The sequence below is a fragment of the Leucopleurus acutus genome (genome assembly GCF_964270905.1).
Source record: "Leucopleurus acutus genome assembly, chromosome: 17".
Taxonomy (NCBI): Eukaryota; Metazoa; Chordata; class Mammalia; order Artiodactyla; family Delphinidae; genus Leucopleurus; species Leucopleurus acutus.
Genome location: NC_139159.1, coordinates 21,700,218 through 21,723,168, shown reverse-complemented (window position 1 = coordinate 21,723,168; position 22,951 = coordinate 21,700,218). Strand labels below are relative to the sequence as shown.

Sequence of the window (22,951 nt, the reverse complement as noted above, 5' to 3'; positions counted from 1 at the left end):
AAGGACAGAAATTTCTTCTTTCTAGTCTATTGTTTCTTGTATTTTTGTTTCATTTTCTCAAAATGCAGAATGGCTTTATCAGATAGTCAAGATCAAGACTACAGGTATTCACTTTATTCCATCTCTGTAACCCAAGAGTAGGAGAGTGTTCCACAGACGTTCCAGCTAGAAAAAAATTTAGGTAGGGGCATTGATTAGGTCTACTTGAGCCATATGCCAATATCTGGATATATCTCTGAGGCCAAGCAGGGGCACAGTATGATTGGTTCCATTTTTCTTATATAGCAAACCTCTATGACCATAAAGTAATTGATGACATTTATCAATATCATATGGAATTCAGGAGGGTAAGTTTTCTCTAACGGATGGAAAAGATGATACCTACAAATAGAGGAGGTCAGGACGTGCAGTTCTGGTAAAGATATCAAATGTACATCTGATTCTACTAAGGAGTTTCGAGTTTTTTCCTTTAGACCATGTGAAACTGTTGAAAGATTTTGTTCAGTGGAGTAATTCATTTGTTTCTTTTTGTAGGCCCTGACTTAGTCATCCTGGTGAGAGATAATGAGAGATTCTATACTGGCAGTGGTCATAGATATACATATAGGGAATGTATTTAAGAAATAGGAAGAATATGTGTCATAACAGTAATCAACTGAATGGGAAGTAGGTTTGGAAAAGCAGAAGGTGGTACAAGTAAAAGGGGGAAACCAAGAGCTCCCCTTATTCAATTACTAATTTAAGTTAATTTTGTGTTGAAATACCTTATAATCATCCCTTCTTTTATTTTTTTATTTATTTAATTTAATTTAATTTTATTTTTGCGGTACATGGGCCTCTCACTGTTGTGGCCTCTCCCGTTGCGGAGCACAGGCTCTGGATGCACAGGCTCAGTGGCCATGGCTCACAGGCCCAGCCGCTCCACACTATGTGAGATCCTCCCGGACTGGGGCACGAACCCGTGTCCCCTGCATCGGCAGGCGGACTCTCAACCACTGCACCACCAGGGAAGCCCCATCCCTTCTTTTAAACCCTGTAGTTACTTCATTTACTTTAGCCTTCATCATCTCATTTCCCTGGAATATTGCAATAGTCTCTTCAGCAATCTGTTTGCTTCCAGTATTTCATCTTTCTAGTCTATTTTCATTCTGTAACTCAAGATATTTTCCTTAAAAATCTAATCTTTCTTTTCCTTATTTTAGAAACATTAGGTGTTACTTGGAAACCTAAGGCTGGGAGAAGATCCTAGTTTTTCAAGGTGGCATACAGAATCTGTCATAAACAAGTCTTAATCTGCCCCATGATTAACTACAGTACAGCAGAAATTAGATAAACTATACCTTCTCAGCACTACTTACTCCCTTTCTATGCTCTCCCAGCTGGAAGCCCATGAACTTTTTTCCCTGTAATCTCCACCAAGAGGATCAGGTTTAGAGTCTGAAAATAAGAGACAATAATGTAAGAATTGGAAGAAGGAAAATTTATCATAATTCCGCCAGTAGAAGCAAGAAAAATATGAGCGCTATCAAACATGAAATTGTTGCCACAATTTCCAGAAGTTTTCACAGAAAACTTCTGCCTCATATCAGGAGCCAGGGGTGTTTGTGACCAAAAGTTTCCTATGGTTCATGCAACCTCATGACTCCCTAACTGTTAATGGCAAATCTGAGAACCACGGCAGTTTTCCTGAATCTTGAAACATCTAGCCTTTTCATCACTTTTGTAAAAATATCTATTTTACTGTATTAAATCTTTTCCACTTGAACTTTCTAGAATGGTTACCATCATCCTCACCAAACACAAACTGAGAATTTTATTATCATAAGTGGTTCCATGAAACCAATTTTAAAGATGGGATCTTGGGTTTTATTATTTGATGTGTTTATATTTAAAAACAGGGATGACATTATTGCCAGTGGAAAATACGATACTGATAGTGTGTTTCAGTGGAAATACAGTTACTTAAATTATCTGCTACAGTTGTTGTGTAGTGGAGTGCCTGTTATATGCATGGTTTGGTAGCCCAAGTGGCAGAAGCAATAGAACATTGGGGTGGAAATAAGAGCTGTGGTGTAGGGTAGCTGCTTCTGGCTGTTCTGAAGAGTTTATAGAAAGAAAGTGGCAAATTCAAACCTATAATCTCTCAGGCATGGTCAAAGAAGTAGAGAACTTCTCCATTTGGCCCCAAAATAATTTTTTAACTTTTCTACCCAAAGGGCTGAAATATTCAAAATATAGACGCAAAGTCTGTTCAGGTATGTTTCTAAATTATAGTGCAGTTTGGACAGGGATTGGGAAAGATCAACGTCTTCAGTTTTGTAATGAAAACTTTTGGGTGGATTTAAAAAATCTGATTATCTTGATCCCTTCCCTTGATATCCTAATAAACATCTCTTGTCAGGAAAATCAGCTTCACTTATCTTGTCTGAAGAAAACTGCCTACCCTGTCTTAATTTTTCCAAGTCCCTTTTAAGACTCACTTTCTCTACCCAGTCATGGACTTCAGACTCTCAATTAGAGGCACATGCTAGATAAGCTATATATGCTAGATATATATGCTAGATAAGCTATATATGCTAGATAAGCTATATATGTTAGATAAGCTATAAATACAATATAGCTTATCCATTGAAAAAATGCATAACATATAATTCAACAGAAATCTGAGAAATATATGTAGGAATTGATTCCTTAAGTTCGATACCAGGAAGAAAATAACATGATTTGGTTAGGTTGGATATACTGATATGCATACAGTTATAAGAGATTCTTGATTTGAGAGAGTGGGCAGTGGGCTTAACTTTTACTCTGTTGTTCAAATGGCACTTGGACAAAATATAACCTACACTAAATACAACTGAGGATAAAGAATTTTCTGGTACAATGTAGAAGAATGAATCCAAAATTTTAGGAATATAGGAAATGCTTGAATGGATTCATATCGTAAGAGCCATTCATAACTCCCTACTCCCTCCCTCCAGGTTCCAGTGTACACTCCTTTCATACGTTGATCAGGGGATCTCAGCATTCATGGAAAGTTCCCTAGTGGCTGTCCTTCTGGAACTCTTGGCCATCAGACACAGGGAGGCATGTTACAAAAGTGGTAAACAGTACCAGAGCAGACATTAAAATGGACTGACTGGAGGAAAACTTTGGAAATTGATAATTTACCTCATTGTTCCTAGGACAGAAATAAATTGTCACCTAGAGAGTAATTACCTGATTAGAATAACTAAAAATAATAAAATATTGGTCTGGTATATAGTTTTCCCTGCACTATTTGTTGAAAAGACTATTCTTCCCCCTTTGAATAGTCTTAGAACCCTTGTCAAAAATCATTTACCCATATATGTGGAAATTTATTTCTGGGCTGTCAGTTCTATTCCACTGGCCTATATGTCTGTTTTATGCCAATACGACACTGTTTTGATTACTGTAATAAGTTTTGAAATTAGGAGAGAGTCCTCCAGTGTTCTTCCTTTTTGAGATTGTCATGGTTATTACATGCCATGTGAATTTCAGAATGTATTTTTCTATTTCTGCAGAACATATCTTTGGGAATTTGATAGAAATTGAATTGAATCTGTAGATTCCTTTAGGTAGCATTGATATCTTAACAATATAAAGTCTCCGCATCCATGAACAAAGGGATATATTTCCATTTATTTATGCCTTTTAAAATTTCTTTCAGCAATGTTTGTAGTTTTTATTTTACAAGTCTTTCACTTTTAGGTTAAGGGAATTCTTATACATTTTATTCTTTTTAATGCTATTGCTAATGAAATTATGTGCAAAATTTTCTTTCAGGTTATTTATTGTAGTGTATACAAATACAACTGATTTTGAATGCTGACTTTGTGTCCTGCTACTTTGCTGAATTCATTTATTAGTTCTAACAGTATATTTGTGTGTATAATCTTTAGTGTTTTTTATGTATAAATCATATCATCTGGAAACAAAAATAATTTTACTTCTTTTCCAATTTTGATGTCTTCTATTTCTTTTTCTTGCCTAATTGCTCTGGCTAGAACTTCCAGAATTCATTAAGTAGAAGTGTTAAGAGTGGGCATCCTTGCTTTTTTTTTGATCTTAAAAGAAACACTTTCAGTCTTTCACTGTTGAGTATAATGTTTGCTGTATGTTCTCATTAGTGGCTTTTATTACGTTGAAGTAACTTCCTTCTATTTCTATTTCACTGAGTGTTTTTATCATGAAGGAGTGTTGAATTTTGTCAAATGGAGATAATCATGTGAGTTTTCCCTTTATTCTGTTAATGTACTATATTACATTGATCAATTTTCTTATGTTGAACCATCCTTGCATTCCAGGAATTTCCCACTTGGTCATGGTGTATAATCATTTTAATATGACATTGAATTCAATCTGGTAGTATTTTATTGAGGATTTTTATGACAGTGTTTATAAGGGATATTGATCTGTAATTGTCTTTTTTATGTATTGAATTTTTCTTTGGTTTCAGGGTAATTCTGGTCTCATAGGATGAGTTAAGAAGTGATCTCTCCTCTTGAATATTTTGGAAAAAAATGAGAAGGATTACTATTAGTCCCACTTTAAATGTTTGGCAGAAGGCACCAGGGAAGCCATCAGATCCAGAGATTTTTCTTTGTTGAGTGAGATGCAATTACTGATTCAGTCCCCTTACTATTTATAGGTCTATTCAGACTTCCTATTTCTTCATGATTTAGGATTGGAAGGTTTTGTTTCTATGAATCTGTCCACTTCATATAGTTTATCCAATTTTGTTAGCATGCAATGGTTCATAGTACTCTCTTATAATACTTTTTCTGTAGAATTGGTATTAATGTATCCACTTTCATTTCTTTTTTTTTTCCATTGGAATGTACTTGCTTTACAATATGGTGTTAGTTTCTGCTGTACAGCAAAGTGAATCAGCTGTACATATACATATGTCCCCACCTTTTTGGATTTCCTTCCCATTAGGTCACCACAGAGCACTGAGTAGAGTTCCCTGTGCTATACAGTAGGTTCACATTAGTCATATATTTTATAAATAGTTGTGTAAATATGTCAATCCCAATCTCCCAATTCATCCCACCTCCCCACCTTGGTGTCCATACATTTGTTGTCTACATATGTGTCTCTATTTCTGCTTTGCAAATAGGTTCATCTGTACCACTTTTCTAGATTCCACATATATGCATTAATAGACAATATTAGTTTTTTCTCTTTCTGACTTACTTCACTCTGTATGACAGTCTCTAGGTCCATCCACAGAATTTTATTCCTTTTAATAGCTGAGTAACATTCCATTGTGTATATGTACCACATCTTCTTTATCCATTCCTCAGTTTATGGGCATTTAGATTGCTTCTATGTCCTGGCTATGGTAAATAGAGCTGCAGTGAACATTGAGATGCATGTATCTTTTTGAATTATGGTTTCTCCAGGTATATGTCCAGGAGTGGGGTTGCTGGGTCATGTGGTAGTTCTATTTTTAGTTTTTCAAGGAACCTCCATACTGTTCTCCATAGTGGCTGTATCAATTTACATTCCCACCAACAGTGTAAGACGGTTCCCTTTTCTCCACACCCTCTCCATCAATAATTGTTTGTAGATTTTTTTGATGCTGGCCATTCTGACTGGTGTGAGGTGATACCTCATTGTAGCTTTACTTTATATTTCTCTAATAATTCCTGAGGTTGAGAATATTTTCATGTGCCTCTTGACCTTCTGTATGTCTTTGGAGAAATATCTCTTTAGGTCTTTTGTCCGTTTTTTGATTGCATCGTTTGATTTTTTGATATTGAGCTGCATGAGCTGTTTATATATTATGAAGATTAATACCTTGTAGGTTGCTTTTTTTGCAAATATTTTCTCCTATTATGAGGTTTGTCTCTTCTTCTTGTGTATAGTTTCCTCTGCTGTGCAAAAGCTTTTAAGTCCCCTTTGTTTATTTTTGTTTTTATTTTCATTACTCTAGGAGGTGGGTAAAAATGATCTTGCTGCAATTTATTTCAGAGAGTCTTCTGCTTAGGTTTTCCTCTAAGAGTTTTATAGTGTCTGGCCTTACATTTAGATCTTTAATCCACTTTGATTTGATTTTTGTGCATGGTGTTAGGAAGTGTTCTAATTTCATTCATTTACATATAGCTGTCCAGTTTTCCCAGCACAATTTATTGAAGAGACTGTCTTTCTCCATTGTATATTCTTGCCTCCTTTATCATAGATTAGGTGACCATAGGTGGGTGTGTTTATCTCTGGGCTTTCTATCCTGTTTCATGGATCTATATTTCTGTGTTTGTGCCGGTACCATAATGTCTTAATTACTGTAGCTTTGTAGTATAGTCTGAAGTCAGGGAGCCTGATTCCTCCAGCTCAGTTTTTCTTTCTCAAAATTGCTTTGGGTATTCGAGGTCTTTGTATTTTCATACAAATTGTAAATTTTTTTGCTCTAATTCTGTAAAAAATGCAATTGGTAATTTGGTAGAGATTGCATTGAATCTGTAGGTTGCTTTTGGTAGTATAGCCATTTTTACAATATTAATTCTTCCAATCCAAGAACATGGTATATCTCTCCATCTGTTTGTGTCATCTTTGATTTCTTTCATTAGTGTCTTAAGTTTTCTGAGTACAGGTCTTTTGCCTCCTTATGTAGGTTTATTCCTAGGTATTTTATTCTTTTTGTTGCCATGGTAAATGGAATTGTTTCCTTAAATTCTCTGTCTGATCTTTCATTTTCAGTGTATAGGAATGCAAGAGAGTTCTGTGTATTGATTTTGTATCCTGTAACTTTACCAAATTCACTGATTAGCTCTATTAGTTTTCTGGTGGCATCTTTAGGACTATCTATGCATAGTATCATGTCATCTGCAAACAGTGACAGTTTTACTTCTTTTCCGATTTTTTTTCCTTTTATTTCTTTTTCTTCTCTGATTGCCATGGTTAGGACTTACAAATCTATATTGAATAATAGTGACAAGAGTGGACATCCTTGTCTTGTTCCTGATCTTAGAGGAATGATTTCAGTTTTTCACCATTGAGAATGATGTTTGCTGTGGGTTTTTTGTATATGGCCTTTATTATGTTGAGGTACATTCCCTCTATACTCACTTTCTGGAGAGTTTGAAACATAAATTTGTGTTGATTTTTGTAAAAAGCTTTTTCTGCATCTATTGAGATGATCATATGGTTTTTCTCCTTCAATTTGTTAATATGGTATAGCACACTGATGGATTTTCGTATATTGAAGAATCCTTGCATCCCTGGGATAAATTCCATTTGATCATGGTGTATGATCCTTTTAATGTGTTTTTGGATTCTGTTTACTAGTATTTTGTTGAGGATTTTTGCATCTATGTTCATCACTGATATTGGTCTGTAATTTTCTTTTTTTGTAGTATCTTTGTCTGGTTTTGATATAGAGTGATAGTAGGCTCATAGTATGAGCTTGGAGTCATCCTCCCCCTGTAATTTTTTTGGAAGAGTTTGAGAAGGATGGGTGTTAGCTCTTCTCTTAATGTTTGACAGAATTCACCTGTGAAACCATCTGGTCCTGGACTTTTGTTTGTTGGAAGATTTTTAATCATAGTTTCAATTTCAGCACTTGTGATCCATCTGTTCATATTTTCTCTTTCTTCCTGATTCAGTCTTGGAAGGTTATACCTTTCTAAGAATTTGTCTATTTCTTCCAGGTTGTCCTTCGCATAGAGTTGCTTGTAGTAGTCTCTTATGATGAGTTGTATTTCTGTGGTGTCCATTGTAACTTCTTTTTCATTTCTGTTTTTATTGATTTGAATCCTCTCCTTTTTCTTGATGAGTCTGGCTAGAGCTTTATCAATTTTGTTTGTCTTCTCAAGGAACCAGTTTTTAGTTTTATTGATCTTTGCTACTGTTTTCTTTGTTTCTATTGCATTTATTTCTGCTCTGATGTTTATGATTTCTTTCCTTCTACTAACTTTGGGTTTTGTTTGTTCTTCTTTCTCTAGTTCATTTTGATGTAAGGTTAGGTTGTTTATTTGAGATTTTTCTTGTTTCTTGAGGTAGGATTGTATTGCTACAAACATCCCTCTTAGACCTGCTTTTGCTGCATCTCATAAGTTTTGGATCATCATGTTTTCATTGTGATTTGTCTCTAGGTATTTTTTTGATTTCCTCTTTGATTTTTTTCAGTGACCTCTTGTTTATTTAGTAACATACTGTTTCGCCTCCATGTGTTTGTGTTTTTTACATTTTTCCCCCTGTAATTCATTTCTAATCTCAGAGTGTTGTGGTCAGAAAAGATGCTTGATATGATAGCAATTTTCTTAAATTTACTTAAGCTTGATTTGTGACCGAAGATGTGATCTATCTTGGAGAATATCCCATGTGAACTTGAGAAGAAAGTGTAATCTGCTGTTTTTGGATGAAATGTCCTATAAACATCATTAAATCTATCTGGCCTATTGTGTCATTTAAATCTTGTGTTTCTTTATTAATTTTCTGTCTGGATGATCTTTCCTTTGGTGTAAGTGAAGTACTAAAGTTCCCCACTATTTTTTTGTTATGGTTGATTTTCCCTTTTTTAGCTGTTAGCATTTGCCTTATGTATTGAGGTGCTCCTATGGTGGGTGCATAAATATTTACAATTGTTATATCTTCTTCTTGAATTCATCCCTTGATCATTATGTAGCATCCTTCCTTGTCTCCTGTAACAGTCTTTATTTTGAAGTCCATTTTGTCTGACATGAATATTGCATCTCTGGGTTTTTTTTGATTTCCATTTGCATGGAATATGTTTCCACCCCCTCACTTTCAGTCTGTATGTGTCCTTAGGTCTGAAGTCAGTCTCTTGTAGACACCATATATATGTGTTTTTTTTTTTTTAATATCCATTTAGCCAGTCTGTGTCTTTTGGTTGGAGCATTTAATCCATTTACATTTAAGGTAATTATATATATGTATGTTCCTATTACCATTTTCTTAATTGTTTTGGGTTTATTTTTTAGATCTTTTTCTTCTGTTGTGTTTCCCACCTAGAGAAGTTCTTTTAGCATTTCTTGTAGGGCTGGTGTGTTGCTGCTGATTTCTTTTAGCTTTTGCTTGTCTGTAAAGCTTTTGATTTCTCCATTGAATATGAAAGATATTCTTGCTGGGTAGAATAATCTTGGTTGTAGGTTTTCCTTCTCATCACTTTAAATTTATCCTGCCACTGCCTTCTGGCCTGTGCAGTTTCTGCTGAAAAATCAGCTGATAACCTTATGGCGATTTCCTTGTATATTATTTGTTGTTTTTCCTTTGCTGCTTTTAATATTTTTTCTTTGAATTTAATTTTTGTTAGCTTGATTAATATGGGTCTTCACATGTTTTTCCTTGGGTTAATCCTGTATGGTAGTCTCTGCACTTCCTGCACTTGGGTGGCTATTTACTTTCCTGTGTTAGGGAAGTTTTTGACTATAATCTCTTCAAATATTTTTTCAGACACTTTCTCTTCTTCTGATATCCCTATAATTAGAACATTAAGGCATTTAATGTTGTCCCAGAGGTCTCTGACACTGTCCTCATTTCTTTTCATTCTTTTCTCTTTATTCTGCTCTTGGCAGTTATTTCTACCATTCTATCTTCCAGCTCACTTATTCGTTCTTCTGCCTCAGTTATTTTGCTATTGATTCCTTCTAGTGTATTTTTATTTCATTTATTGTGTTGTTCACCACTGTTTGTTTGTTCTTTAGTTCTTCTAGGTCCTTGATAAAAATTTCTTGTATTTTCTTAATCCATGCCTCCATTCTATTTCTGAGATTTTGGATCATGTGTACTATCATTACTCCAAATTCTTTTTCAGGTAGATTGCCTATTTCCTCTTCATTTATTTGGTCTTGTAGGATTTTACCTTGCTCCTTCATCTGTAACATATTTCTTTGTCTTCTTATTTTTGTTGATGTGTGCCGATGTGTTCCTGTCTTGCTGGTTCTTTGGCCTGAGAAGTCCAGCACTGGAGCTTGCAGGCAGTTGGTTGGAGCTGGGTCTTGTTGCTGTGATGAGGACTTCCATGAGAACTCACACCGATTAATAATATTTCCTGGGACATGAATTTCTCTGGTAGTCCAGTGGCTTGGATTTGGTGCTCCCACAACAGGGACTCAGACCTGACACCTGACCTGTGAAGCAAGACCCTGCAAACCACATGGCTCAGGAAAAAAAAAAAAGAAAAAGGAAGCCCAAGACAGATAATAAAAACCAAACTGAACAAAAACAAATACACACACACAAAGAAAAGAAAACAAATAAACAAATAAAACCCAAAACAAATAACAAAAACAAATACAAGCAAACAAAAAACAAACTGACAAGCAAACAACAATAACAACAAAACACAAGGAAAGCCAGAAACAAGAAGATACCCAAACAAGAGAGCCCAAAAACTGAAACCAAAAATAAAAACAAAACTAACCTAAACAGAAAACAAAACAAAACTAAACTAAACTAAAAGAAAAGCTAAATGAACTGAAGACACTGAAAAATGACAAAAAGAAAAAAAAGTAAATAAAATAAAAAAGAAGACAACAAAACAAAAATATTGAAAAAACAAACCAACAAATAAACAAGACAAACAGAAAAAGACAACAAGCAAAAAAGAGCAGAACAATAAAAAAGAATAAAATATGAGATAAAATAAAATTAGTAAAATAAAAAATAAATTGGAAAAAATAAAAAAGATGAAACTACAAAACAGAACAACAATGTAAAAAAATTAAAAGAAAAAAAAATCAATTAATTAATTAATTAAATAAATTAAAAAATTCCCTGGTGCCTCCACTATCAGTATCCTTGCCCCCATAGTGAGCTACAGCAAATCTCCACCTCCCCAATATACCCTCCAAAACCTCTAGGTAGGTCTCTGAACCACTTTGTCAGCCCCACCCCTGCATATGTTCCTCTCACCAGTGTCTGCTCCTGAAGCTGGCCCAGAACACAGGTACCTGCGTAGGCCAGCTGGGGTGTGGGCTTCCACTGGCATGGCTGCAGAGTCCAGCACACCCAGAAGAAGCTTTGGAGGTGGGTGGTGCTTGGGTCTACTGACCCACATGGCCAGAGGAGGCTTTGGTGGGGGCGGGGCTCAGGACTGTGACCTGTGTGACCGGAGGAAGATTTGTCAGGGTCGGAATGTGGGCTTCCGGGACTTGCTCCACTTTTATTTCTGATTTTAGTAATTTGAATCTTCTCTTTCTTTTTTCGTATTTAATCTTGCTAAAGGTTTGTTAATTTTGTTGATCTTTTTGTAGAACTAGCTTTTGGTTTCATTGATTATGTTCTATTTTATTCTATTTTTTATTTCATTTATCTCTGCTCTAATCTTTATTATTTATTTCCTTCTACTAGCTTTGGGTTTAGTTTGCTCTTTTTTTTCTAATTCCTTAAGTTTTAAAATTATCTTTTTGATTTGAGATCTTTCTTGCTTCTTCTAATGTTATCTTGTATAGCCATGTATTTCCCCTTAGCACTATTTTCACTGCATCTTGTAAGTTTTGTTAGTTGTGTTTTAATTTTCATTCATCTCTAAGTATTTTCTAATTTCCCTGATGATTTTTTCTTTGATCTATTTGTTAAGAAAGTATTGTTTAATTTTCATATTTTGTTAAATTTCTAGTTTTCCTTCTGTTATTGATTCCTAACTTTATCCCATTGGATTGGAGAATATATTTTGTATGAAAGCTAACTTTTAAAATCTCTTAAGACTCACTTTATGACCTAATATATGCTTTTTCCTGGAAAATATCCCATGTGCACCTGAGAAGAATGTGTATGCTGTTGTTATTAGGTAGAGTGTTCTATATGTGTCTGTTAGATATAATTAATTTAATGTGTTGTTAAAGTCCTCTATTTTCTTACTTTTTTCTATCTGGTTTATCTACCCATTATTGATAGTGAGTTATTAATGTCTTCAACTATTATTATAGGACTAGTTCTTCAATTCTGTCAATTTTTACTTCCTATATTTTGACGGTTTCTTATTGTCTGTAAATAAATATTTATAATTGTTGTTTCTGCTGTATTAAATCTTTTAATAATATATAATGTTATTCTTTGTCTCTTGTAAACTCTTTTGATTTAAAGTCTACTTTTTCTAATACAAGTATAGCTACCATATTCTCTTTAGGTTACTATTTGCATGGGATATCTTTTTCTATTTTCTCACTTTTGGTCTATTTGTCTTTCTTTGGATCTGACATGGATCTCTTGTAGACAGCATGTACTTGGATAATGTGTGTTTAGCTATTCTGCCAACCTCTGTCTTTTGATTGAAATATTTCTTCCATTTACATTTAAAGTAACTACTGATAAGCAAGAACTTCTATTTTGCTATTTGTTTTCTACATGCTTTACAGCTTTATTGTCCCTCATTTCCTGCATTGGTCTTTTCCTTTGAGTTTTGTTCATTATTTGTAGTGGAATATTTTAATTCTCTTCTCTTTTCTTTTTGTGTATGTTATTTATCTATTTCTTTATGGTTACCATGAGGATTACATTTATAATTTTAAAATTATAACACTAATTTGAATTTCTGAGTTTTTCACAGTGATTTATTGTTCATTATGACTTTTTCGTAGAGATAATTTTCCAATTTAAAACTTTCAAATATTTAAAATACACTATCAGGCATTATCACTTTATATAGCTGATATTTTAGTTATATCAGTTATGAGCACATATCACTAAAATTCTTTCTTCATACTTTGTAAAAAATACACTGATGTAAGAGTGGAAGCAATTTACCTTCTTTGTGAAGCCTATGAGTGTCAGTTGCACCTCCAATAAAAGTTCCATTGACAAATATTCTTGGCACACTTCTTTCACTGGTGTATTTTGTAAAGAATATCTTCCAACTGGCTTCTATATTCAAGCATGTCCAATTCCACCACTTTATAGTTAACATTCATGTCATGGGAAAGTATGTTTGCCATTGTACTGTAAGAAAAGGATGTTTTTGAGGCAATCATCACCCAGTTATCAGAAATTGTTTCTTGGGTCTGATTCACAGGAGCAGTTGCTGAGTTCCCCAAAGATGATGATGTGCTATTCCCCATCCCAAAGGCAGAAGCTCCTGCTGCCCAACCAAGATGGCCTACTGAAGCCACTCTAGCTTTGTCCCCACCAAATCTGCATGGCACCAACACATGGTCTTGATTTGAATTTTTACCAGTTTAAATTCAATAACATGCAAAAATTTTGCCCACTTACTGCACTGTCCTCACCCCTTTTGGTTGTTGAGGTCACAAAATTACATCTTTATATATAGCATACACTAAAACACTAACTAGTAATTCTTTTAAATGCATTAGAGTCTTAAATTATGTTTCAAACAAAGCATTAAGTTGTAAACCACAGTTATAATAGTACTAGCTTTTAGAGCAATAATTTTTAAAAATGTTTTCATCTCTTGAGTCCTATAGAAAAATATAAATAGACTTACAAACCATTGCTACAATAATGTTGGCTTTTATAATTGTCCACATGTTTACATTTGGTGATTTTTTAATTTCTACATGTGATTTTGTGTTGCTGCCTTGTGTCCTTTCATTTCACCCCTGCAGGACTCCGTTGAGGATTTATTGCTCAAGGGCAGGTCTAGTGGTAACAAACTTCTTCAGCTTTTGTTGTCTAAGAATGTCTTAATTTCTGCCTCACCTTTGAAGGACAGTTTTGTTGAGTATAGGATTCTTGGTTAACAATTCTTCTCTTTTATCACTTTAAATATATAGGCCTCCTGACTTCTGGCCTCCAAATGTTGTGATAAGAAACCTGTTAATTTTATTGAGGATTCTTCATATGTGATGAGTCACCTCCATCTGGCTGCTCTCAGGATTCTCTCTTTGTCTTTGTCTTTTGAACGTTTAATTATGTGTTTTTGTGCACATCTCTGAGTTCACCATATTTGGAATACGTAGAGTTTCTTAGAAGTTTATATTTATATATTTCATCAAATTTGGGAAATTTTAAGTCATTTTTTTCAAATACTGTCTCCTTCTCTCTTTTTCTTCTCCTTCTGTGACTCCCACATGTATATGTTAGTCCATTGATGGTGTCCCAGTGTCCCCTTAGACTCTGTTAACTTGTCTTCAACCTTTTTTCTTTCTGTTCCTCAGACTCAAAAATTTTTATCCTAGAGAGCTGGTTATTCAATGTTGACATACACAACACTGGGGAGATGTTCATATATGTTTGCTGAGATCTGTATTGGATATTTTTATTGGCAATTCAGAACATTTTCTTCTTTCAAAATCTCCCACTCAAAGATGAGATGGAGTAGACCAACACTTGTTCCTGTTCTTTCCAATAAATACAATGAAAAACCCTGGATGTTATATGAACACACACACATACACACACACACACACACACACACACACACACACACACGAGACTGAAAGATGAAAATTATATATACATACATATAGTTTTTTCTAATTAATTTCTTCCCAAACAGTTATCGCAAGCAATCTTAGATAAAGAAAAGTAGCAAGAACATAAATAGATATTGAATATATTGAATATTGAATTTTGTTGTATAAATGAAGTAGAAAATAAAATAAGGGGTATTTACTACTTTACCATTAAATTTATTGTGAAATATGTTTTTCTCCTTTTGAATGCAGAAACATTTCTAACAGAACTTTTTTCTTTTCATTAATCTTAATATGTTTGTGCAGGCATTAGTTCACAGTTTCCATTATTTTGGCTAAAATAAATTTGAGTAGCAGCAGTAAATTCTAGTAAACAATTTATTGTTAAGCACCTTGTGTCATGTGTGTGACATTTGGAGGCTCAAAGAAAAGGGAATAAATTCTTCAAAAAAAAATGTTACTTGGGCTTCCCTGGTGGCACAGGGGTTGAGAGTCCACCTGTGATGCAGGGGACATGGGTTTGTGCCCCAGTCCAGGAGAATCCCACATGCCATGGAGCGGCTGGGCCCATGAATCATGGCCGCTGGACCTGCACGTCCAGACCCTGTGCTCTGCAATGGGAGAGACCACTACAGTGAGAGACACGCGTACCGCAAAAAAAAAAAAAAAAAAAAAAGTTACTTAAAAGTATTGGTTAAAAAACATGCAGTAGGGCTTCCCTGGTGGCACAGTGGTTGAGAGTTCATCTGCTGATGCAGGGGACACGGGTTGGTGACCCGGTCTGGGAAGATCCCACATGCCGTGGAGCAGCTAGGCCCATGAGCCGTGGCCGCTGGCCCTGCACGTCCAGACCCTGTGCTCTGCAACAGGAGAGGGCACAACAGTGAGAGGCCCGTGTCCCACAAAAAACAAAACAAAACAAAAAACATGCAGTAAAGATATTAAGGAGAGAGATAAACCAAATTAATGTGTCAGAAATGAGTATACATTTTATATTATTCTGTCATAAGTATTTCATGTTTTATATATTGTCACATCCTTTTTTATTATTTTTTATTTAAGTATAGATGATTACATTAATTTCAGGTATACAACATAGGGATTCAATATTGTATAGATTATACTCCATTTAAAGTTATTACAAAATAATCGCTATATTTTCCTGTGCTGTACAATATATCCTTGTTGCATAGTTATTTTATATGTAGTAGTTTGTAGTTCTTAAATCCACACCTTTATCTTTCCCCTCCCTCCTTCCTTCTCCCCACTGGTATCTACTAGTTTATCTATATCTGTGAATATGTTTCTATTTTCTTTTATACATATTCATTTGTTTTATTTTTTAGAGTCCACATATAAGTGTCAACATACAGTATTTGTCTTTCTCTGTCTGAATTATTTTACTAAGCTTAATACCCTCTAGGTCCATTAACATTGTTGCAAATGGCAGAATTACATTCTTTTTCATGACTGTGTAGTATTCTATTTTATGCACATACCACATCTTCTTTATCCATTCATCAGTTAATGGACACTTAGTTTGCTTTCATATCTTAGCTGTTGTAAATAATGCTGCCATGAACTTTGGGATGCATGTATCTTTTTGAATTAGTATTTTTGTTTTCTTCAGATATATATCCAGCAGTGGAATTACTGAATCATATGGTACTTCCATTTTTAGTTTTTTATGGACCTCCATACTGTTTTCCATAGTGGCTGCACCAGTTTACATTCCCACCCACAGTGTAGGAAGGTTCCCTTTTCTCCACATCCTCACCAATATTTATTGTTTGTAGACTTTTTGATGATTAGCTGTTGGGACAAGTGTGAAGTAATATCTCATTGTGAGGGCATGTTTTAAGTCAAACAAATGCTTTGGATGATTTGGGTTTCTAATATTCAGTTTGTTGTCATAACAAAATACTACATCCTAGGAGACTTAAAAAACATGAATTTAATTTCTCACACTTCTTGAGCCTGAAAGTCTGAGATCACGGTGCCAGTATGGTTGGGTTCTGGTGATGACCATCTTCCTGGTTTACAGATAACCAAATTCTCACAGTGTGTCCTCACACTGTGGAAGCTCTGATGCCTGTCCAATTTTTAGAAGACCATTAATCCTATCATGGGGGCTCCATCCTTATGACTTCATATAAAGCTAATTATCTTCCAAAGTCCTTACCATTTAATACCATCATGTTGGAGGTTAGTGCATCAACATATGAATTCGGGGGGGATACAAACATTCTTTCCTTAACAGATTTATTTTATTGCAAAATCCAAAAAGCTTTTCATTTGAAATTGAACACCACTTATAGCACTACATGTAAATTATTCCTAGAAATCATTATGTCAGTATTGTCCAAAATGAACCTATATAAAATTATCTGTGGTGCTTCATTAAAATGCAGGTTCACAGATGTAAAATCCATGTTTTTACAAGCTCTTATTCACATTAGTATTGGGTAACTATTGATTGATTGATTGATTTTAAAAGATTTCTTCATCTTTTTTCTTTTAATTTGAATTTTTGAATTTTATTGTTTTTTATACAACAGGTTCTAATTATTTATCTATTTTATACATATTAATGTATACATGTCAGTCCCAGTCTCCCAATTCATCCCACTCACCTTCCTTGGTGTCCATACATTTATTCTCTACATATATGGCTCTATTTCTGCCTTGCAAACTGGTTCATCTGTACTATTTTCTAGATTCCACATATATGTGTTAATATTCAATATTTGTTTTTTTCTCTTTCTGGCTTTCTTCACTCTGTATGACAGTCTCTAGGTCCATCCACATCCCTACAAATGACCCAGTTTCATTCCTTTTTGTGACTAGTAATGTTCCATTGTACCACATCTTCTTTATCTATTCATCTGTTGATGGGCATTTACGTTGCTTCCATGACCTGGCTATTGTAAACCGTGCTGCCAGGAACATTGGGGTGCATGTGTATTTTTGAATTATGGTTTACTCTAGGTAAACACCCAGTAGTGGGATTTCTGGGTCACATGATAGCTCTATTTTTAGTTTTTTAAGGAACCTCCATACGGTTTTTCATAGTGGCTGTATCAACTTACATTCCCATTAACAGTGTACAAGGGTTCCCTTTTCTCCACACCCTCTTCAGCATTTATTGTTTGTAGATGTTTTTATGATGGCCATTCTGAATGGTGTGAGGTGATTCCTCATTGTAGTCTTGATCTGCATTTCTCTAATAATTAGTGATGTTGGGCAGCTTTTCATGTGTCTCTTGGCCATCAATATGTCTTCTTTGCAGAAATGTCTATTTAGGTCTTCTGCCCAGTTTTGGATTGGGTTGTCTCTTTTTTTAATATTGAGCTGCATGTGTTGTTTATATATTTTGGAGAATAATCCTTTGTGCATCGATTCATTTGCAATTATTTCTCCCATTCTGTGAGTTGTCTTTTCGTCTTCTTTACAGTTTCCTTTGCTGTGCAAAAGCTTTTAAGTTTCATTAGGTCCCATTTGTTTATTTTTGTTTTAATTTCCATTACTCTATGAGGTAGGACAAAAAAAGATCTTGCTGTGATTTATGTCAAAGAGTGTTCTGCCTATGTTTTCTTCTAAGAGTTTTATAGTGTCCAGTCTTACATTTAGGTCTTTAAACCATTTTGAGTTTATTTTTGTGTACGGTGTTAGGAAGTGTTCTAATTTCATTCTTTTACATGTAGCTTCTGCTCAGTTATCCCAGAACCACTTATTGAAGAGACTGTCTTTTCTTCATTATATATCCTTGCCTCCTTTGTCAGATTAGTTGACCATATGTGTGTGGGTTTATCTCTTGGTTTTCTATCATGTTCCACTGATCTATATTTATGTTTTTGTGCCAGTACCATACTGTCTCGATTACTCTAGCTTTGTCGTATAGTCTGAAGTCAGCCAGCCTGATTCCTCCGGCTCCATTTTTTCCCTCAAGATTGTTTTGGCTATTTGGGGTCTTTTGTGTCTCCATACAAATTTTGAGATTTATTATTCTAGTTCTTTGAAAAATGCCATTGGTAATTTGATAGGGATTGCATTGTATCTGTAGATTGCTTTGGGTAGTATAGTCATTTTCACAATATTGATTCTTCCAATCCAAGAACATGGTATATCTCTCCATCTGTTTGTGTCTTCCTTGATTTCTTTCATCAGTGTCTTATAGTTTTCTGAGCACAGGTCTTTTACCTTCTTAGGTAGGTTTATTCCTAGTTATTTTATTCTTTTTGTTGCAATAGTGAATGGAATTGCTCCTTAATTTCTCCTTTTGTTCTTTCATTGTTAGTGTGTAGGAATACAAGAGATTTCTGTGCATTAATTTTGTATCCTGCTACTTTACCAAATTCATTGATTAACTCTATTAGTTTTCCGGGGCATCTTTAGGATTATCTATGTATAGTATCATGTCACCTGCAAACAGTGACACTTTTACTTATTGCCCAATTTGTATTCCTTTTATTTCTTTTTCTTCTCTGACGGCTGTGGCTAGGACTTCCAAAATTATGTTGAAAAATAGTGGCAAGAGTGGACATCTTTGCCTTGTTCCTGATCTTAGAGGAAATGTTTTCAGTTTTTCACCATTGAGAATGACGCTTGCTGTGGGTTTGTTATATATGGCCTTTATTATGTTGAGGTAGGTTCCCTCTATGCCTACTTTCCAGAGAGTCTTTCATCATAATTGGGTGTTGAATTTTGTCAAAAGTTTTTTCTGCATCTATTGAGACGACCATATGGTTTTTATTCTTCAATTTGTTAATATGGTGTATCACATTGATTGATTTGCATATATTGAATAATCATTGTATCCCTTGGATAAATCCCACTCCCACTTGATGATGGTGTACAATCCTTTTAATGTGCTGTTGGATTCTGTTTGCTAGTATATTGTTGAGGATTTTTGCATCTATGTTCATCAGTAATATTGGTCTTTAATTTTCTTTTTCTGTAGTATGTTTGTCTGGTTTTGGTATCAGGGTGATGGTGACCTCATAGAATGAGTTTGGGAGTGCTTCTTCCTATGCAATTTTTTGGAAGAGTTTGAGAAAGACAGATGTTAGCTCTTCTCTAAATGTTTGATAGAATTCACCTGTGAAGTCATCTGGTCATGGACTTTGGTTTGTTGGAAGATTTTTAATCACAGTTTCAATTTCATTACTTGTGCTTGGTCTGTTCATATTTTTTATTTCTTCCTGGTTCAGTCTTGGAAGGTTATAACTTTCTAAGAATTTGTCCATTTCTCCCAGGTTGTCCTTGGCATAAATTTGCTTGTAGTAGTCTCTTATGATGCTTTGTATTTCTGCAGTGTCCATTGTAACTTCTCCTTTTTCATTTCTAATTTCATTGATTTGGGTCCTCTCCCTCTTTTTCTTGATGAGTCTGGTTAAAGGTTTAACAATTTTGTTTGTCTTCTCAAAGAACCAGCTATTTGTTTTATTAGCTTTGCTGTTGTTTTCTTTGTTTTTATTTCATTTATTTCTGCTCTGATGTTTATGATTTCTTCCCTTCTACTAACTTTGGGTTTTGTTTGTTCTTCTTTCTCTAGTTCCTTTTGATGTAAGTTTAGGGTTTTTATTTGAGATTTTTCTTGTTTCTTGAGGTAAGATTGTATTGCTACAAACTTGTCTCTTAGAACTGTTTTTGCTGGATCGCCTAAGTTTTAGATCATCATGTTTTCATTGTGATTTGTCTCTAGGTATTTTTTGATTTCCTCTTTGATTTTTCAGTTATTTCTTGGTTATTTAGTAACATATGTTTTAGCCTCCAAGTGTTTGTGGTTTTTTACTTTTTTCCCCTGTTATTTATTTCTAATCTCATAGTGTTTTGATCAGAAAAGATGCTTGATATGATTGCAATTTTCTTAAATTTACCGAGGCTTGATTTGTGACCCAAGATGTAATCTATCCCAGAGAATGTTCCATGTACACTTGAGAAGAAAGTGTAATGTGCTGTTTTGGGATGGAATGTCCTATAAATATCAATTAAATCTTTCTGATCTATTGTGTCATTTAAAGCTTGTGTTTATTAATTTTCTGTCTGGATGATCTGTCCATTTGTGTAAGTGAAGTGTTAAAGTCACCCACTATTATTGTGTTACTGTCAATTTCCTCTTTTATGGCTGTTAGCATTTGCCTTATGTATTGACCTACTTCTATGTTAGGTGTATATATATTTATAATTGTAATATCTTCTTCTTGGATTGATCCCTTGATCATTACATAGTGTCCTTCCTTATCTCTTGTAACATTCTTTATTTTAAAGTCTATTTTGTCTGATATGTTTATAGCTACTCCAGGTTTCTTTTGATTTCCATTTGCATGAAATATCTTTCTCCATCCCCTCACTTTCAGACTGTATGTGTCCTTAGGTTTTAAATGGGTCTCTTGTAGACAGCATATAGATAGGTCTTGTTTTTGTATCCATTCAGTGAGCCTGTGTCTTGGTTGGAGCATTTAATCCATTCACATTTAAGGTAATTATTGATATATATGTTCCTATTACCATTTTCTTAATTGTTTTTGGTTTGTTTTTGTAGGTCCTTTTTTTCTGTGTGTTTCCCACTTAGAGAAGTTCCTTTAGCATTTGTTGTAGATCTGGTTTGGTGGTGCTGAATTCTCTTAGCTTTTGCTTGGCTGTAAAGCTTTTGATTTCTCCATCGAATCTGAATGAGATCCTTGCTGGTAGAGTAATCTTGGTTGTACGTTCTTCCCTTTCATCACTTTAAATATATCATGCCATTCCCTTCTGGATTCTAGAGTCTCTGCTGAGAAATCAGCTATTAACCTTATGGGAGTTCCCTTGTATGTTATTTGTTGTTTTTCTCTTGTTACTTTTAATAATTTTCCTTTGTCTTTAATTTTTGTCAGTTTGATTACTATGTGTCTCGGCATGTTTCTCCTTGGGTTTATCCTGCCTGGGACTCTCTTCACTTCCTGTATTTGGGTAGTTATTTCCTTTCCCACGTTAGGGTATTTTTCGACTATAATCTCTTCAAATATTTTCTCGAGTCCTTTCTCTCTCTTCTCCTTCTGGGACCCCTATAATGAGAATGTTGGTACGTTTAATGTTGTCCCAGTGGTCTCTTAGGCTGTTTTAATTTCTTTTCATTCTTTTTCTTTATTCTGTTCCATTGCTGTGAATTCCACCATTCCGTGTTCCAGGTCACTAATCCGTGCCTCTGATTCAGTTATTCTGCTATTGATTCCTTCTAGTGTATTTTTCATTTCAGTTATTGTATAGTCCATCTCTTTTTTTGTTCTTTAATTATTCTAGGTGTTTGTTCTTTAATTCTTCTAGATCTTTTTTCAACATTTCTTGCATCTTCTTGATCTTTGTCTCCCTTCTTTTCTGAGGTCCTGGATCATCTTCACTATCATTATTCTGAAATCTTTTTCTGGAAGTTGCCTATCTCCACTTCATTTAGTTGTTTTTCTCGGGTTTCATTTTGTTCCTTCATCTGGTACTTAGTCCTCTGCCTTTTCATTTTATCTATCTTTCTGTGAGTGTGTTTTTTGTCCCACAGGTTGAAGGATTGTAGTTCTTCTTGCTTCTGCTGTCTGCCCTCTGGTGGATAAGGCTAAGAGGCTTGTGGAAGCTTCCTGTTGTGAGAGACTGGTGGTGGGTATAGCTGGTTGGTCCTCTGGTGGGCAGGACTCAGTAAAACTTTAATCTGCTTGTCTGCTGTTGGATGGGGCTGTGTTCCCTCCCTGTTGGGTTTTTGGCCTCGGGTGACCAAGCATTGGAGGCTACATGCTCTTTGGTTGGGCTAATTGTGGACTCCAGGAGGGCTCATGCCAAGGAGTACTTCCCAGAACTTCTGCTGCCACTGTCCTTGTCCCTGTGGTGAGCCACAGCCAAACCCTGCCTCTGCAGGAAACCCTCCAACACTAGCAAGTAAGTCTGGTTCAGTCTCCTATAGGGTCACTGCTCCTTCCCCCTGGGTCCTGATGCACACACTACTTTGTGTGTGCCCTCCAAGAGTGGAGTCTCTGTTTCTCTCAGTCCTGTCAAAGTCTGCAATCAAATTCCTCTAGACTTCAAAGTCTGATTTTCTGGGAACTCCTCCTCCCATTGCCAGACCCCCAGTTTGGGAAGCCTCACATGGAGCTCAGAACCTTCATTCCAGTGGGTTGACTTCTGTGGTATAATTGTTCTCCAGTTTGTGAGTCACTCACCCAGCAGTTATGAGATTTGATTTTATTGTCATTGCACCCATCCTACCGTCTCACTGCAGCTTCTCCTTTGTCTTTGGATGTGGGGTATCTTTTTTGGTGAGTTCCAGTGTCTTCCTGTCAATGACTATTCAGCATTTAGTTGTGATTTTTGTGCTCTTGCAAGAGGGAGTGAGTGCATGTCCTTCTACTCTGACATCTGGAACCAATCTGGGCAACTATTGCTTTAATTGTTAAATTTTTTTTTTCAGCAATCAAAAGACAACATAATGGATATACATTGAAAATGAAAATGCATATTTATTTAATAAAGAAGTCATTATATAATTTTTTGAACATTCAAATTGTTACATACTTAATGTGAAGGTATTAATAACATTATAGTAATGACTACATTTTTAAGGTATCCAA

At 35.0% G+C, this 22,951-nt stretch overlaps 1 protein-coding gene across 1 annotated transcript; it reads right to left on the bottom strand.

Moving 5' to 3' along the window:
* Window positions 1-12,685: 12,685 nt before the first annotated feature.
* On the bottom strand, window positions 12,686-13,043 carry LOC309973960 (glutaredoxin-2, mitochondrial-like; the record flags this gene model as incomplete). The annotated part of the gene is given in 2 exon segments (XM_082858430.1): window positions 12,686-12,817; window positions 12,819-13,043. Coding segments are annotated over 2 exon segments (357 nt in total).
* Between the last annotated feature and the right edge of the window lie 9,908 nt (window positions 13,044-22,951).